Below are 20,106 nucleotides of genomic sequence, written 5' to 3'. Positions count from 1 at the left end.
ATGAACAAAGCCCTGTCTCCACAAGGATACAAATTTTGGAAGGTGCGTACATGTACATGCATGTACTGGTACGTGTACATTTAAGGTCACTCGTCCTTGCAGCCAGTTACATGGATCTGTGGCTTTTGTTAGTCTCCTTCATGAAAGAGAGTCATCTTCATCAGCCCAGAGGCAGGTTGGGGGTTGTATTGTGCTGGTCATTGTGTCCCACCGCTAGCACACATGTAATGACCATTGTGGTTCTACCGGTCTGTGTGAGGAATTACAGAACTTTGACACATACAGGTACATTGTATCTAGGCAAAAGAAATCCATATCAGAGATCAGAGATACCACTGTACTGTAAATTGTGTCTTCATTCAAGCTTAAGCTCACATCTCTGTCCATGGTATTTGTTCTCATCATGCATGAGAGCCAGGACTTCACATTAGATAAACTGCAGCTTCATGTACAGTGTTGCTGATGACACAATAACAAAATTTATTTTATGCGCAATACAGTTACAACTTCTTAAAAGAAGAGAAATCAACAATACCTTACATCAAACCATACAGGTACATGTGTGTGTGTACGTGTGGAGTGTACATGAATGATTCATGTAGCTTAAAGAAGGCGGACATACATGCACAATGCACACGTACACATTCTGTACATGGATGTGTGCAGTGCTTAGTTTTGGAGAACGATTTTGCAAGATACCGGTAATCGAAATAAGGAGAATCACACATGAGACTAGTCCACACTGGTATATGCATTATGTACAGTGTACGTATGCCGTGCCCGACTTGGCGCATGGCACACTGCACTTGTGCCTAAAAATATGAACATAATTTTCTAACAAACCTGTATTGTACATGTATGTATAAGAGCAGGTTATCATAATTTATCAGAAGTTATCAACTTTAACTACCCGGTATCTTAAATGTGTTTGGGATTTTCTGAGACTTTTTTCAAGTTTCCCATTTTGGGGAACATTCAGCTAAATTCTTGCCCAATTATTTCCAGACATCACCTTTTGTCAATTATGGATTTGAAATGTTCATGACACTGATATTGTTCACAAGAGGTTTTACAGAAGATGCATGTATTATGAAGCTTACAATGCTACATGTACCGATATGTATTATTCAACCAAATGGATTTGAAGGGTTTTTCAACAAGAGGTTTGGCAACACTGTGTGAGGAAAGTAAAGTGAGAGTTGAAGTGTGCCACGTTAGGGGACTCTACTTCATGTACATGTACAATGTATGTACCGGGATGTGAATGCTCGTTGCTTCAGATTCCAACTTCAATTTTAAAAGCTGAATTCGTATTGTTCATTTCCACTCAACCAGACAATTATCCTTTCCACCCCTGGCCAGTTTTGAATAGTCTTGTCATGGGCAGGGTCACAATTGACGCTCCATGCCCCCAAAATCCATAATTTGGACTTTAGGCATGATGACATTTCATGATGCATAACGTGTGTAGGTCTGTACTGTCAAAAGACTTTGCTGAACACAGATTTCAACCTGTTGACACAAAAGATGGGGGAAAAAATCTATTTGATTGACTTTCTCTCCATGCGTGACGTTGGGGACGAGAAAAATCCATTGAGATTATTCGCTGTGAATGGTGTGTGAGATCACTCGCTTGTTTTTAAAGCATGACGCATGCTTTGTTCACCCAAGAGAAAAAAAGTTAGTGGAGGGTTGAAGCCCTACAGTAGGTTAGGCATTAAGATTTGGATGCAGTGTTCTGTCTTCGCAGTTTGAAGTGTGTTGGGGATCATGGGGCAAACGCATTGAAATCCTGTTGTTTAATAACCAAAAAAAAATATTCCCTTGGGAATCAGTGTCTTAGTGGTACCTTGGGTGTTTGTGGCCAAGTTGAATTGTATGTAAGGGGGAATGTCTCTGTTTATACAAATGTGGCTGCTGTAAATTGACTGATGTGAGTATACGATCCGCGGGGGAGTTGCCGGGATTAATAGGCTGGATGATTAATTGCAATCGCGGCTCATTGTTGGCGAGGGAGTTGAAATGGCATGATGGCGTGGTGGTGTGGCTGTCAGACCAAGAGATATGAGGTATGTAGATGGTACAATGTTTCCCTTGACTCACCATTTTGGTTCATTGTAACTTTATACAAAATCATGGCATCGGACCAAACCCTCACGGTGTTTTGGAATTCTGTTACTCTCGTCTTTTTTTTGTTTTGTACTACTCTACATGTACATGTACACAGCTTTCTGAATTGTGGAGGCCCTGCCATTACACTGAAAAGAATGTGAGTATGGAGTTGCAGTGTACATGTTCCTCTGAGGGCTGCTATGAGTAATCCTATAGAGTGGGGGGAGGGGCAAAGTGGCAACCTTTTCAAAGGTGCCCCCCCTCCCCGTTTGCCGCCGGTGTGTGGAGTCCACCCAGTCAGTTTTCCTGCTGAAATGTTTTTTTCACCCATGATACAGGTTTGGCAAAAAAATGGTTTAGTCCCTGATGAGGTGTAGTCCATGTTTCTGCTATTTGAAATCTGTTCTGGTGAGGACCGATGAGAGCCGAAAACTGCATGTTGGATAATGTTGGAGTTGTCATAGCTTATTTGCCAAACAGGGCACAAACAGATTCTGCAGTTTTTCGTGGTGCTTACTTATACATTTATATGTAAGTATACTTCGGCGTATACCGGTTCATGCACTTGTACATTTGTACTTTACATGGATGTGCATGTACATGTAGTTGTGGGGAATTGTCTTTTCAACTACATGTACAGTGTACATTTTGTGGGGACCGAAAATGCTACTATGGGGATGCATATTTTGTCCCCTCAATGCAGTCCCGAATTTCCCAACAAGAGAAATTGTCCCTCCATAGAAAGCCTGCCCGTAGTGTGCAGTTGAATCAAAATACAGTGTCTTGTAAGTTCTTTAAAATGTTTAATTAGTTTTAAATATGCCATGGCCTGATCAAGCCAAGACTGTCAGTGTTTGTTACCCAGTGGCTCTTGTGTTAGGAAACTATTGACCTTCTCGGAGGAATAAAATCATAATCTAAAAATTTCCTTCAAAGGTTAAATACCCTTTTTAAATGTTTCAGAAACATGTCTTGTATATTGGCATGTTGGGTACAGTCCACTAATTCAAGCCCCATTGAAAACAGTGTAAACTCAGCACTGTTCAGGGCCCAATAACATGCATACCAACATCCCTGAGATTTCTGAAATACAAATGAAATTATTGTCTGGTCCCGAATCTTTCAATTTCTTTTCAATTTTTTGTGGGTTACCCAATAACATTTTTAATATTCCCACAAAACAGAAGCATCTGCTGAAAAGTGATTTTTCCAAAGTCTGATTGCAGCCATTTTTCAAGTGGCAACCCGTCGACTTTCTCGGGCACTTAGGACCATTTTGCAACCATACGTTTTAGCCATTCTGCTCACATATGAAAGCCCAAAGACCCAGAGAGTTGATCCTGGCAACGATTTACACAATCCTACCATTTTGGGGGCCAAACAAACTCCTTTTTCCAAAGATACTGTGGAGGCACTTTTAATGCCGATGAGCTGGCTGGAAATTCTCACTTGAATTTAGTGGACTGCACCCTGTTACAGACCGTGAATTGGTACTTGGTCTGTGTGCTGCCCTCTTGCAATCTTTAGCCCGGGCTGAGAAACAGCAGTTTTATTCTCCCAAAGTTTATAAATGGCGCCCTCTCTTGACCAAATGGATTGGAACCGTGACTTTGTAAACAGAGACTCTTACACTTGCCACCGCAGCTGCACAGTCCAACGCAGTGTTGATATTGCTGCATAATAAACTCAGCACACATGACATCTTGCCCTCCACTCTCCTGTTGTCTAGCCACGCTTACAGTGGGGCCAGGCTTAATTGTTACGTCGCCTGTTCAGATACCGGTTACTGATTGCCAAAAAAGTGGAGAGCTGGCCTTTTCAAGAGATCTACAGCAGATTAAAGTGGAGTGTCTGCTGGATTTTTATTTGGACACCACAAGGGGCCCCTTTTGCATTCACTGATATTCACTGATATTCACAGTGATACTCTTGTTTGTTGCTCTGAAAACACTGAGGTTTCCTTTACTTTAATAAAAATAGACTTGAGTTCTGTGTTGAGTTTCAAGTGTTGGATTGTTGTGATAAATAACTTGCATGTAACCTTTGACAGAATTTTAAGTTTGTGCTGAATGAAATGAATGAAGGATGTTTGGAAACTTTGAATACACCTTACTGGGGTCATAATTTTGACCTGACATCAACTGACTGGACAAGTTGACATATGGCACTTATCCCCCCCCAAAAAAAAGGGGAAAGGAAATCTAGAAAGCACATTGAAAATTTGAAGTGGTAAAGTGGCATTGTACGGTACCTTTCTGGTTATGCTACTGTGGCATATATTTGTAACTGATACATGTACCTTTCGTGGGGAAAAATCCAGTTTTAACCACAGGCGATGACCGTAAACAAACTTCAGAACTTGGGCCAATGGCCTGCATGCAGTCCTTGCATCATATGCAGCAAATATTGAACAGGAAAAACAAAACTACTAAAGGACATGTTTTTGCATGTGAAGGGTGACTGTGTAAGTACCATAAACCCAGCCACCATCAGTTGTCAAACATGTGTAAACTTTGATACCATCTAGGAATAGGGAAGTGACCTCAGATATTATGCACCAGATGACCGTGTCATATTACAGGGATACTACATGTACAAGTACATTTGTACATGTACAGTGTACATGTACATAATACTGCTTACTCGGACTCACACACATCACCTACTGACTGTACTGCATGGAGTACTGGCATTATTTGTATTGTTTAAGGTTGCTGCCAGGGATTGGATTTAACACGGAATGAACTTGTATTACCCAAGTGCAATTAGGTTAGTAAACACTACTGGTGCTCTAAGTTTTACACAGTATCCCTAGTATAGTACAGTTATCAGGCTATGGCGGATGTTGGTGCCCTTGTTTTCCATTACATGCATGTACATGTACATGCAAACGTGCAGTAAATGTGTTGTACCATTCGTGTACATGTACAGTCATGAAATACAGTACTGTACTATGTACAGTACCAGGGATGTTACTGTATGCTACTACAGAGATGGAGATGCATGTGTACCGTATGGTGTATACCAGTTGCTGTAAACTGCATGCTTTACCAAAATGTGTATGTAACTTTGTACATTCACTGTACATTAATTATGCACTGCATGCTGTACTGCACACTGTATACTGAATAAGCGTTAGTTGTTGGATTCTTTTCAAACTTGTACCGCTGTACATGTACCGATATGGATTTTTTTTCTTCAGTGTATAACTCTCAGGATTGTGCAAACTACATGTACATGTACATGCAGCCTGTTTAACAAGTTGTGTTCATCACAACCAACAGCTGGGTGGCCATGTTATATCTACCAGGCCGGGTAGAATCGGTTATTCAGCCACTTACACATTACCTATCCATGTACATGTAGCGGCTACAGGTGCGGTACATGTACCGTGTACATCTACACAGTTTCATATTTTGTAATGATAGGTGTCTCGTACAAAAGGTTAATAATTAATGCAGGCGATTCACGTTCTGTGCACCTCAAAGAGTTTGCAACACGCTGACCACTCTCAATGTGCAAAATCTGTCGATCCAATGAACATTTGGAAAGGGTCGACAGATTTTGCGCATTGTGATTAGTCAACACGTGGGAAACTCTTGGAGGCGCACTATTGTGAAACCCCTGTATTGGCACTTGTAAAGTTCTACCGGTGCTTACATGTACAGGTCTGGAACTAGAATGAACTTTCCAAGTGCTGATTAATGTAGGCCCCAATACTGTTTAGTACTTGGACTACACTACATGTAGGTACTGGTATTAGTACCTGTTTTCATAACAGCTGGGTACTAGACCACCCATATTCTTCTATTTAAGAAAATTTGTTTAACCCTAGCCCTACATAATGCTACAAATTACTACTTGTAGTAAAATGTAGTAATCAGCACAGTCACCTGTTAGAGGACATGACCTTATTGTTCTCTGAAGCCATAAGATACAATAGATAAGACAATGTACCATACAGTGCTGTGACACTATGGATGCATGGCTTTATTGTTCTCTGTACAAGTAACAATGGAAGTAACCCAGCCAGAGGTACATTCAATAGCGCTAGGTCCTTCAGGCTCAGACTACTGGTACTACTTAGTATTTTGTAGTACTAAGTAGTGTACGGTAAGTTAAACGATATGCTTGGCGGTTAGGGTTAAATATTCATTTTATTTTAATTAATCCCCCAAAGTTATTTGAAAAATAAAATGCGCTGTAAATTTGTACATGTACGTGTAGGCCAACTCAGCTTTACTGTAGCGGTATCTGATTTGACAAAATTGTTGCCATGGAGATGGAATAAAATGAAACCCTTCTCCACTAATGATTTTCACCGCATGTACAGAATTGGTACATATTCGTTTGTATGTGGCTACACGTACTGTGTAGTTTGTGTAGCTGGTTTCCATAGCAATGGAAATGTCATGGTTGCCTTCTTTTGACTCTGCCATGGAAATGTGTGCCTACACAAACAGAGCTACAATTTCTCTGCACCATGGGTGTGTCACACAGCCGGATGTTGCCAACATCTGGTCAACAGTACCCGGTACATGTAACCACGGTAACAGTCACATGTACCAATACACTGATGTACATGTACATGTATGTACATGTATGCATTCTATTGCAAGGCCTTGAGCCCTTTTATGCTGTGGGTGGGTCTACTTTCTTTTGTCTCGGGCAAGTGCAGCCCACACCCTTAATTAATCATGCCCATTGTACATGTGTATGTTGCTGATGCCTTGCTCTTTCTGAGGAGGAAAGGGTGTGTCCTGATTTGGCTCTTTAGCCAATTGCCCAAGCCCCAAGAATTTTTATTGTATGCATTGAACATGATTTTGTCAATTTTTTCTTCCAATCTGTTTCTCTAAGGAGCCGATTGTTTTGCTCCATTGTGAGTCATTCTTGTCAACAAATGCAAATCAGCTGAATTTGGACTGTTATTTCATCGTTGCCTGGCTCACGCTCACATCTTAAGGTTAATTACAGTTTGTTGTGATGAGTCATCATCCAGTTGGGTTTGCCCTGGTGGGATGTCAGGTTAGCCACTGTGATTGGAAAATAGCACCTCTCTTGTATTTTTTACATGTACATCCGGTTGTGCCACTGCCATGACTGCCAATGTTCTGAAAATTTTCACTTTCCTTTCATGTATACCGGAACATGTACATGTAGTTTCTCAGGATATGCCTTCTCATTTTAGCCATTTACAAGGACCATTTTGATTGGACAGTGACTGGTTAAATTGCTTATAATCCTTGAAATAGTAACATGTACATATACTGAATGTGCTTAGTGTCAACGTACATGTAATTTGCAGTTGCTTTTAAGTATGCATGTCAGCTTAACCAAAGCAATATTATTTACATGTACTTTGTATGTACTGTAAACTTGTACACTGTACATGTAGGTCCCTACATGTACATGTATTTTGCACTTGTGAGATCACACAAAATTGCCAGGCAAGATGTTTTCCGGCGACACATGACATTTTTCCAGAGGAAACCTAAATCGTTTCCATCAGTCACATCTGTCAGCTGTCGGCTGGGCCACCACTCGTCATTATTGATCCAGACTGCATGGTTGTCGAGAAGCTTGCATCCCTGCAGTATCAATATTTGAGCGCACTTCGTCGTGAGGCCTTACAATGACGGCACGTCGACCTTTGAGGAAAAAGGGCCTCCCAGAGCCCTCCAGCTGATAAGACATTTTCAGGGAGGGATCGGATATTAATACATAAACATATGATATCACGGATGACCTACATATATACACTGCACATGCACACAGTGCGCTCAGTTTGAGTATTGATGACCCGTGGTGATGCGCACGCAGAGTTCTGAATAGTTGCTCGATAATGCTCCGTGTGTGTTCCCAGTCGGTGATAATGAAGTGTACTTGACTCACGGATTGCTCGGGACACTTGACGGTTGTTACGCTGCTTGTTTACGTCACTGTCATCTCATCTGGACTCTACATGTGAATTCCAATTTGTCTTTTCACACTCCTCAAAATTATGCCTGCTGTTGGTGAACTACTTAATGAAGGAGCTGCATTGGTCACATGCTCTTCAGTATCTCTCCTCTGAAGTCTGTCAGCGTGTGAATAACTACATGTACATGTTCTTGCATCTGGATTTAACAATCCTGATGCACATTGCAACTGGAAAATTTACAGAAGTAAAGGCCGTCCACTCGATTCAGCTGTTAAGCAAGTCACTGCTTTTGCCTGACCACTGTGTATAGAAGACTGCCTTTGATTTACATGGATGTACATGTATACGCCGTCATGCTTGACTGAAAAGGGAGATTTAATGAACATTACACTTCTGCTTAAAGATGTGCTTTTCCAAGAGGATGATGCACTGTACATGTACAGTATGTTCGTTCTTGTGACGTATATGAACAGCTTCATGGTGCAGATGGGGACAAAGCAAGTTGTTGAATTGAAACCGAGAAGTTCCGAAACTGGATGCAAAGTGAGCTACATGTAATACCAAAAATTAGATTCTCATCATCAGCAAACTGTCTAGGTACATGTACTGTATATCCGGTACAGTGCATCTTGACTCAAGGAGACTAGAGAAGAAAATTACCAGCCAAGGATTCTACTGGTATCGTTATTAAACGTACATGATCCTAAGATGTGACAGTCAAAAAAACCTGAGATTGGATGTCATGTGTGGTGGACTGTACGAGCGAGTTGTGCCAAGGTCTGTGCAGGGGTTTTGACGTTACCTGACATCAGCTCTGGAAACAAGACTACATTTACAAGTGTCTCTGTATTAAAGCTACAGTAGTTTTTACTGCAAGTCACAGGGACCTGTCCCATGGACAGTGTGTGCACACACTGCATGCTGCAAGTGCACCTACAGAAATGCACTTTGACCTCAGTTGATTTTTACGTGGAAAGTTGCGGATTGTGGGGATCAGCCATTCGGGGAGCGTGAAGTGTTCTTGACATTGTGACATTATCCTGTTGGCTCATGTGATGTGGTTTCTCTTTCAATTTCCTTGAGTCTCCTTCACAGTGCCGTGCCTAAAATTCAATTTAATTTCACCCGTGATGCTGTCTGGGTTCAAGTTTGTTTGGATTTCCTGCAAAAGAGGAACAATTTAACATTGATAAATACATGTTTTGAAAATGAGAACAGACTGTTGTAGAAATTGAAGCATTGGACTGATATTTTGCAGTTCCACACCTGACGATTTACAATGTAAATACTCTTTCGAGAGAATAGAGAATTACATGTAAACGTGGTTTGTGGACATCTGTGGTTTCCTCCCTTGCAAGAGTACTGCCCATTATGCTTACAATGCAAGGGCTGTGGGGCTCTTCAAGCAAGCCCAAGCGGGAACGGTCGACTGGTCGCTGACACAATAGAGCAAGAATGCCATCTGAATTGTACCCAAGCCCTTGCATCAATCAAAGAGGTGGGAATTTTCTCTTTCTTTGAACTGAGAATAATCGAAGTGGAACAAGTCTTTTCATGTGATTGGGAGACCCCAGGCTATTTGACAGGAATTTGATAGTAAGATTTATTCGATGGGCATTCGGACACATGGACTTTGGGCTGTTTGGATGTGTGACGTGACGCGCCGCAGTGGTACAGCAGGTTTTGTTGCTGATGCCGGGAATGTTGAGTGCACAGGGCGGCACCGTAAAGTCCCTGTGTTCTAAGGTTTTGCTGTGCTGATGAAGTCTTTCCACCGTCGAGGAATAGTGCTTACATGTACCGTGTATTTAGCTGCTTTGTCGGTGGGTACCTGTACATGTGTGCTGCTGTGCAGCTCCCTGCACCCTACTGGAGTCGTCTTCACCATGTCAGCCCACGGTTCATGATGTTACAGCAGATTTGATGCCTCAGTGTTTTACGCCCAATAGCCCAGTACATGCCCCCTAGTGAACTAGCATTTGACCAATTACAGAGTTGTGCCTTGCCTTGTTCATATAAGTACATGTGTACATGGATTTTTTGAGGATCAGCAAGACTATTCCACCATCTTTGAGAATCAGGATTGTGAATCATCCTCATCTGTGCTGTTTACAATTTTAGGATCTCAAGATTTATTGATGGTTGCCTGATGTCCTACCGGTGCATCTTGACCTTCATGTGGATATATACATGTACAGTGTGTACGTGTTCATCCCATTGCCGTCTCACAGCGGCAGCCTAAAGTAAATCATGTAAATGGGTCAAGTATGTTGTGAGGAGAATGTACAGCATGCAGAAGATGACACACATAGCAACCGCATCCTCAGAGTACACGTTCATCGGATCTCCACGGCGGTGTGGGAGCAGTCCTCCCAGCAATTCGGCTATTATCATATCTGGTTAATATCCCTCCTTGCTTATCATATCGTTTACTGACAAGCCGTCTCCCCTGGGATACTGATGACAACACTTGTGATGTGGGAAAGCCGTTAATGCCATCTGAAGAAAGATGCAAGCGGGCCTTGGTGGATGCTCACGAGAGTAACGGATAGACATCTTCCACTTTATCTATTTTGCTGTCATCTTGATAAGAAACGCATCGTGAAATGCACCAGAGTGACAGTGCTTGAATCAAGTAATCATTTGGCGTACAATGCATATTACATGCACAGTGTAGTTGTATGCGTAGTCTGGATTATGACACTCAATGGACAGTGGACCAGCAGAGCTGTAGTTATGTTGGCTTACTTGTATCAAATATGTGTATGTACTTTGCTTTATATTTCTACATCCCTGTGACCCTACATGTATGTTCTTGCGCCGGAAGAAAAGGACTGATGTATGCTGGGGGTTAGTGCATCTCTATGTATCCTGTCAAGATGGGATGTTGTGCATGAAGGATGCTGACTTCTCAGAGTGGAAACTTTGAACAAGTCTGTGTGCTCCTTACCGTAGAAGCTTATACCAATTTCCTGATTGTGTGATCTGTGCGTACATGTGTTTTATGCAGTAACATGACGTGCATGGTACATGTAAGGATGATGAGAAGGTGTACAGATTCATCCGTTATTTTGTTGTGAGACCATGCACCTGTGTACATGTGTAAGGTTACCAGACCTTAGAAGCATTCATGACCATACACCGTAAGTTCCAGCACCAGACCTTTAATTAGCACTTGCCTAATATTACATGTACCGGCACAGCGCACAGAGCCGCATACGGTACTTGTTCATTCCGTGATTTTAAATTGACTGCAATCTCTTGCCCCAAAACTCAAACCATGGAATCGCACACCAGCGTGAGTCGCGAGCACCTGCTGTGGGCCTCCCAGTCCACTCTGGTCGGTGCCTCCTCCACGGCCTCCGTCATGAGTCCGGACGGGGGTCAGAAGAGGGACGGGCGTAGGAGGAGGAGGGAGGGAGAGGGCTGCATCAAGCACGCTTCCCTGGCCGTCAAGGCACTCCGCTTGCTCCTGGCTGAGAGATGGTGCGTCCTGCATGCGTGGAATCTCTACAAGGAGGTAGGTCTCTTGTATGTACATGTAGCACAAAACAAGATTGGAGTTTCAGATTTGTGAGAAGTCGACATTGAGTTGCTGTCACGTGTACAATATTTGAGTGTCACTCAAACCTTAAATCGCTCGAATTAATCTTTCTTCGTGAGGGTTATGTTTCTTGCCTGCCAGTGTTGGGTTCAAAACTGTGGCAGGCCATCAGTATAAAATCAAAGGAACAGTATACCAAATATTTAAAACTTTACACAGCTATCGAAATACCTAAGCAGTGTAAGCATTAAAACTTAATGAAACTATGACATTCTTGAAAAGTAATCAGTACCCCTGTACGTTGTATTTGTACATGTACGGTACCTGTATTATGGGGCAATTGTACAATTTGTTTATGTTGAGGTACTCTGGCTAGCTTTGGCTGCCCATGTACATGTACCGGTACCTGTATGTGAGTACAGTTTGTCGTCTGAAATGTTTTCAGCTGTTTACAAATGAAATGATTTGTACTGTAAACTGTAACATGGCACCTAAAGGCCTGCGTACATGTTGGATGTACTTTATACTAATGTTCAATACATGTACCGGTACCTACATGTATACGCATATACAACTGTTTTAGGGGTTATTACTGTTGCCACAACAGCAACAAGATTTAATGCTTTAAAACACTCTGCAACAAATTGGTTCCTGCAGTAAAAAGTACCAAATAATAAATTTCATTTACTGTTAGTTAATCCCTTTGACTCATAAAATTTTTTCCGTAACGGTGGAGTGGAAAAACTTACCCACACATACATGTATAGCGGTATATACATGTATGTGGGTAATTTCCAGAAATTAGGGGTCCATTTTTTCTGCGTCCCTGTCACATCTCACACATGATTTTGTAAGTTCGGAACACTTTTTTAATATCCAAGAGTGATGAATTAATGGAAGTTACCTGTCAAACAAATAGTAATAGTTTGATATCAATTCCAGTGATATTTCCATTTCAAATACTTTAACAGCGGTCAGGTGTAACAGGGACACAAAAATGTCACACTTTTGGACCCCTGATTTCTGGAATTACCCATGTAGACAGTCTGTATCATTTGTAAAATATGTAAATTTGTATTGTACAATAAAAAAAGTAACCAGTAATTTGGACTCGAGGTTTGTATACCTGTACAACATGTAATTCTGAATGCTACCTGTATACCGGTTCATGTACAGTATGGACAGAGGTGTTATTTTGTGGAGGAGTAATGGTGAAGATGGAAGATTGTTTTTTTACACCATACAATTCATGGTATTGTGCAGAGCTGCGGTGTAGAGTAGATATATATTGTACAAACGAATGGAGTCGCGTGTGCGTTGGTTCAAGCGGGGGGTACTCTCGCTAATGCTTTTTACACACAGAAGTGTGCGTGTGACGTTTTCACTTCGGCATTCTATACATGTAGGTTTGTGCACTTTAGCTTAAATTTTTTGTTAAAAGTAAAATACCGGTACATGTACCAGTACATCTGTGAAGTTGAGAGGCAAGTGTTTTTCGTTGGCTTTGTAATGCCAGACCAACTCCCCGAGGCTGATATGGGTGCACAGGACAATGATAGATCTGACTGCAGTTGGGCCGACAGGAAGAGATCTAGCCCAGTTTTGGAGCAGTTAATTAGGCCATCTTTTTCATCAATACCATTCGGACTTCGAGTTACAGTTCGGATGAAAAAGACAAGCTTTGCATGAAATGCATAGGTACGAATTCCTCCCCACCCCCCGAAGAAACTACATGTACATGTAAGAAGAAATCATCGCTGTCTTCCAGTACAGTGTACATGTATCTGCATTTTATCCTTCCGTTATTGTGTTGGGCCAACAACCCCCAGTTGTACCGGTAGCTTAGGTACATGTATTTAGGATTAACAGAGTGTAAGCAGATTTCTGCTGTAAATCCGGTGATCTGAGTACCGGTGTGGTGCTGGGTTCTAACATGTCTAAAGAGTGATGTACACTCTTATGTGTACGAGCTGAGCTGATCAATGTCTGTCTGGTGCAAAACTGAATTTAGCTGGAACTGTGTACATTTAGATAAAAAAGAAATGCCGGACACTGCGAAGCTCAAAATAAACATTGAGCTTTGAAGAATGAACAGGATCTGGTTAGCTCTCTGGAGGGTTAGCTTATATCGGAGCAGATCTCCTTTTAATGCATGGAGGGTTTAATTCATTGACTGGCTCTTAATCACATTCTGCCTTGGAGAGAATTCAATAATGCAGCTCTGTCCCATGTACACGTATGGCTGTGCTGGGGTGCAGTCATGTGACACCTAATCTGACGGGGATGTTAAAACTTGTATGGAAACATTATCATATTTTTGGACCGACGTGTCCGTATCTGTGCATGATTCCTTTGAACAGAACTTTGTGTCTGTTCCAGGCTGTCATTGCATGATAGATACAGTACATGTATGTAACTACGTCCATCATACATGTACATTTGTTAGTAGAACACAATATGTTGTGTTTTATGTACATGTACATGTTAATTCGGAAATTTACCCATAATCTGGCACACACAGGCACTGCAAATCATGTACATTGTACATGTACGTGTACATGTATATGTTCATGTACATAGCTGCAGTACACATGTCTGTACATGTAATGTACATGTACATGTATGTGCATGTTCAGTAAGCCGTACCTTGATCCACAGTTTCTCCTGGGCTACCGATGCGCATTACATGTAGGTCCAACAAATTTGGCCAAAATTCTAGTGCCTAAAACAAAAGTGGATGTTTTCAACAAGGCCTAAAATGAATTCTTGGAACATTTAGTCTACTAGCAGTACATCTACATTTTCTCGAACTTTTCCCTCTAAAATAGATCGATATTGTGAACAATTTACAGCTGATTTGTTGCAAAATACCGGTATCTACATGTAAGTTGTTTTGCTCTCTCCTTCCAGCTTTGTCTATTTTAAGTGTGAGGTGGTAAAATTAAACAGAAGAGCCTGAGGTGGTCACTAATCAGTGAGGTGGACCTCCTTACACTTGAATAGGCAGGGGAAACCTGGCCTTGATCACTGAATGAACATTTTCAGATCAATCTTTAACCCTAACACTCCTCAGTCCTCCAACAGGTGAAGGATTGAGGAGTGTTAGGGTTAATGAATCACCAGTTTGTTTAGTTTTTAGTTACCGTAGAAGGAAGGTGCATACATGTGGACAGGTACAGTAGTGCTATAATCTACTGCACTACTGGGCCTATACTTGTAATCATGTCAGTGTAATTCAGTCCCCATCCCCTAAATATAAATTGATTTGAAAGTAAGCTGCTGATTGTTAGAGAACATAACCAAAGCAAATGGAAACAAATACAGAACAAAAGTGATGGGAAAAAATGCAACAGTGCGCATGTCACTAAAAGTCAGAGCACCTGTCAAGCCTGTGTGCTTAAAACACAGTGCATTTTAATATTCAATTCAGTTAAGATACATGTACATGTACCTGTGTTAGTAATTTTTGGCTTTTGCACAAAACATACATGTCTACAGTTCATGTACACTAGGCTTAACCCAAACCCCCTAGGGTGTATGTAAAATCCTATTGTTATCGGAGGATTTGGGACTGTTAGGGTTAATTAATGGACTAGTACACGTACATGTACATTATACATTTACTGGCAAAACCATGGCCACGCCATATGGCGCAGTGCCACAAACTCAGCCAAATGGTAGTTGACAATTATACCAAAGCCGCTGTTGTCGCATACAGAGATTGCATTCAATATGGCCTTTGGGTCTACTCGTAATAGGCCAGGAGTGACTGAACATTGACAACACTGATCAATAAGGATCAATGCAACATATTGCAAAGATCGCATGAAGGTGAAAGTGAGATAATTAAAATATACCCTTTGCACATCCTGTGAAATATTTTCGGATAACAACCTTAAATTCATCACTTTCTTTTTTTTGGGGGGGGGTTATTGTTATTTTGGTTCCCTTTGTCTCTTCTCATGTTTTTTTGTGTTTATAGGGAAGGGGTGTATACCGTACATTGGAAGCTATATGTTTGTCACCTCTGTGTTAAGTTAAGTGGAATGGAGTTTTGCCACCACCTTGAATTTCCTTTTTTTCACAGGCTGTTCTTAAAAAGAAGTGTTTTGTCATGTTTGTGTGGCTAAAGAAAAATGCAAGGAAGAACTGGTCTGTGCAACTTCAAAGCTCAAAGAATAATCGGTTGATGCTGATTATTTTTTTTTTTTAAGTTTGAGGAATCTCCCCCCTCCCCGAAAAAGCAAAGTACCGGTAGGGGGATGGAGTACAGAACCGGGATGGAGTCCTGATGGGAATTGCTGTGTTACCATTAGGAACACACTATTCCTGACTTGAAGTGCATTATGTACATGTACATACACGTACACATGTACATGTATGCGTACATAAACCGTGTGCATTCGCCAACATGCTTTGTTCCAAGAACGGACAACAAATGGAACAGGCAGTGTTTTCTTGCAAGTATTTTCATTTGTCTTTTCATTCCAGCCCAGCAATTGGTGTCATCTCTGTACATGTGGCATATTGTAGATCTATGCACTTCTTCCAAAAAATCACAAGTTTGCAGTATGGCCTTGCTGGAAGTTTAATTTATCCAAATTTCCATTTGCATGGTAACCAAGTATCTGTGTTGCTTTGCCTTTTCTTTCTCAAAATAGCAACAACTGCAGGCATATGTAGCCTGGGTGAACTCACAGCTGAAGAAGCGGCCGGGATGTCGCATCGTAGAAGACCTGAGACGGGACATGCAAGATGGCGTCCCGCTTGTTCATCTGGTGGAAATAGTCTGTAAGTGAATAAACGCATTCTGACAAAGTTGTCAGGTTAAATTTTGATTAGAAAGGTCGGCACCTACTGACAAAAATGTCACAGCGCTAAGGGCACTGTGCACAAAGTTGCAAAGAAAAAAAAAATTGTACATGTATACAAAATCTCCGTCCATTGACAAATTGTTCAAAACTGTTGAAAAGAACCCAAATTTTAAATTTGGATCGTTTGTAGGTTTGCAATCTTCACACAATCTTTTCTATGCTGAAGACAAAGTCTCAAGGAAGTGGTCACTCGATCATGCATACACTTTGTTGTATACATGTACATGTATAAGTCAGTTTGATATTTAAAGTACATGTATGTGCATCCATCAAAACCATTATTGCCAATTCTCTACCACCATGGCTGTCAAGGAAGCAGTAGTTTTCATTGCATCTGTTCTTATCTCAAGTGTTCTAACATTTTTTCATATCCATGGGTTCCTTAACTCAACTTGCGTGTAAGCATACATTTGGCAGTTTGCCTGGGAACTCGTGATGGAATTGTTATACTATTTGCCACGACAGGTCGAAACCATATGGCGAACAGATGTGATTCCTGTGGATTTCATGCAAAAAACAAATCCCTATTGAGTGTTTGAAGCATATGCTATGCTCATCAGGCGTACATGTACATGTATGCGAAAGTATTCCACAGGCTCTTGGGAAGCACCTTTGATACAACGAGCTTTTCTAATATACTTGGCAGTACAAGTTTATGGAGTTGGTCAGTTCTCAAACGGCATAGAAAAAATTATGCACCCGGCAACTTCAAGCAGGCATATAGCCAGGATTTAGTTTGCTTGACCATTGCAAATTGAAATATGAGCCCCTGTAAACCTATTATTAAGCACTTTCCCTCTTACGAATTTCTTTTATCAGTGTCCAAAGTGGGCTTTCTCAGTTTTCCAATTTTACTGTTCTGTCTCCCCTGGCACTCTGCAAAGCTGCACTCTCCCATTGCAAGGCTATGCTGCTGACTTCAAATCCAATTTGACTGATTCCATATACACCGTACCTACCGTACATGTACATGTACTTTTTTTTATTCATTTCTGGTAATGAATCCTTTGTACTCTTTTTATTTATTTCTGGTAATGACACCAAGGATTCCTCAAAAGCACCCTAGGCACTGTAGCTTTCAAGCCTGAAGAAACTGAAACATGTACACTGTACATTGTACATCTGTATTTGGACTGTACACAGGCTGAAGCCGTTTTATGTGGAGGGCTATTTAAGGTTACAGCAATATTTAGATCTTTTCATCTCTTTTTTTTAATCTTTTAATGATCTTACTGGTACCAGTATTTATTACTTTACTTTTGGTCTTTGTCCTACCGGTATTTCTTGTTAGCAGACTGAACCTTTTTATCATCACGGTCAGGAATTGTAATTCCTTGGCAGTCTTGCCTTCTCTACTTTTTATTGCTTGTAACTGTTTTCACTTACGCATTTTGGTAATCTGTATGTATTGCGCGATGTGATGATTCTACTAATGAGGTGGAATAAATAGCATCAACAATATTTTAATAAGTGTCTCCGTGAACATTGTGCGCACTGGTAGCCAGTACATGTACATGTACACGTAAAATACCAGAAGGTTACAGACATTATGTTAAGATAGATCCAAATTTTTTGGGACTTTCGAAGTACATGTACATTCTGCCCCCCCTCCCCCAAAGTATCAGCAGTGCTTACAATTAACAAAATTTAATTTGTGCCTTGGAATTCGGTCTATTTTTGTGTTTTTTTATGTGCACCATATCTAATAATAATGTTTTTTTTTGGGGGGGATGCTTTTTTCTTGAGCAGCTGGTGAGACCCTGGCCAGGGTGGATTACAACCCCCAGACCACCACGGCGATGAGGGATAACGTGGAGCGGGTGCTTCAGTTCATGGCGTCGAAGAGGATCCGCATGCACCACACCTCAGCCAAGGGTAGGGTTCTGCCACAGGGCAGGGTTGTACATTAAGGCCAGGCCCAAATGTTTGACTGTTTATAATGGTCCCTTTGGTTGGTACATTATATGTGTGTGTTCATGCATGAAGTATTCATTACTCCACAGAACTGTGTCAAATGTGTACCGGTACACCTTTGTCTTCTGAACAGAGCTGAAGCTTGATTTGCACTGTCTGATCTTCATGTGTACATGCTCCAGAATACTGAATTTGACCATGTTTTGAGAATTTTACTGATGCTTTCAAAGACTGTCCCATTTACCTAACACTCAGTGAAAAATTAACCCTGACCATCCAGGTGAAGCATGAATCACGTAGAATCACATCTTGTTGAGTTTGGTATCGTTGGGCTGTTCTTTGATCATCCTTGCAACCTTCCTTGACTAACAGATATTGTTGACGGCAACCTAAAGGCCATCATGAGGTTGATCCTGGCTCTAGCCGCCCATTACAAGCCCAGCAGCGTCAAGCAGACACCCCAGGTGGCCAGCAGCTCTGCTGTCCCCACCACTACGCCCACCGGACGAAAAGCGCAGCGCCAGGCCTCTTTTGTTGCCATGGCGGCCAATGCGGCGGCAGCCATCCATGATGTCAGGAAGGAGGCGGCTGGGGCGGGGTCATCCCTACGGCGATACAGAGAGCAAAGGTGAGGGGTTAGATAAATAGAAAACATTAAGTGGTGAGATTCCAAATTTTTTCTGGAGGCTCCTCGGGACTTCCTTTTCCGCCGGTGTTTTTATTTATTACCTTGTGATGAGGTATTCGTCATCAAAGAACCTCACCAGCTCTCATTACTCGCCAACTCATGATAGATGTTTTCTATGTGGTGCTACCGCATTGCTTCCTCTGCAAAACTTCAAATCTCAACTAATCTTCACTGGTAACAAAGATGGGTCGGTTTGAAACCTCATCAGTGCTGTTGCTGCTCTTTGCCTGGTACCCGCACCAATAATGCTGTAAATTTGTGCCTATTCTTATGAAAATGAGTTGTCACTGAAGAACAAAAACATTCACTTTGCTTCAGCCCCAATGAGACAGGATTGTAACAGATAACAAAGCGCCTTCTCCCTTTCAGTGTTCAGTACTTTGGGTATGCCCGCTTGGTGTAACGTATGCAACACCAATTTTCACCTGAATGTGCACAAGCTGGCAGCCTCTTCAAATCGGTTCTGGGCTCCTTCAGCGACACTGATTACCATTGTCTGTCAGATTGGTATTGTCACCATTGGGGTCTGGGTATACTCAGGGATACCATTGCTCAGCAGCTTTCAACTATCTCCCTCTGAAGTACTTTGCATAAATCCATGTACACCATTGTCATGGATTTAGCTTGAGAATTGTTGGCCATAATGGATTCCGAACGATGATGATGTTACACTTTTGCATGTTCACTTTCCTACATGCACATATATTGGGGCTCGATGGATCTGAGTCCCACTTTACTCCCATGGCAGGGGTGAGATTTGTCGGGATTTTTCCTGATTTCAGGATTTTTCAACAATCTCTCTTGACAATTTGAAAGTCCTGATTTTTAATACCATTGAGACATTTTCACATAAAAAAGTGGTGTACATGTACAACGCAAGATATTGGTATTTGAAGGGCTGTCTTGAGGCAAACACAAATGTACATGTGTACCACTGACCCTATCCTGGGCCCAATTTCACGGCGCTGCTTACTGCAAGCGAAAAATCGGTGCTTACCGTAGTAGAAAATATTCTGTGCTTATGGCGAATGTATTTCACGGGTTAGTTAGG

At 41.6% G+C, this 20,106-nt stretch overlaps 1 protein-coding gene across 7 annotated transcripts in view; it reads left to right on the top strand.

Annotated features, from left to right (window-relative positions):
* Positions 1-20,106, top strand: part of dixdc1 (DIX domain containing 1) — a 64,720-nt gene that overhangs the window by 25,049 nt on the left and 19,565 nt on the right. For 4 of the 7 annotated variants that reach the window (XM_022243540.2, XM_022243541.2, XM_022243539.2 and 1 more), the window contains exons 3-5: positions 16,241-16,370; positions 18,203-18,328; positions 18,740-18,995. In XM_022243540.2, coding sequence (XP_022099232.2) covers positions 16,241-16,370; positions 18,203-18,328; positions 18,740-18,995 — 512 coding nt within the window. Of the gene's footprint in view, positions 1-2,012; positions 2,070-4,743; positions 4,882-11,332; positions 11,556-16,240; positions 16,371-18,202; positions 18,329-18,739; positions 18,996-20,106 lie in introns of those variants that run through there. The other 3 variants (XM_022243545.2, XM_022243544.2, XM_022243548.2) reach the window with 3 other exon arrangements.

Source organism: Acanthaster planci, linkage group LG10 (assembly GCF_054643075.1).
Source record: "Acanthaster planci isolate LZ-2023a linkage group LG10, COTS_SCS, whole genome shotgun sequence".
NCBI classification, from domain to species: domain Eukaryota; kingdom Metazoa; phylum Echinodermata; class Asteroidea; order Valvatida; family Acanthasteridae; genus Acanthaster; species Acanthaster planci.
The sequence above is the reverse complement of the archived record's forward strand: the minus strand, read 5'-3'. Positions and strand labels throughout refer to the sequence as shown.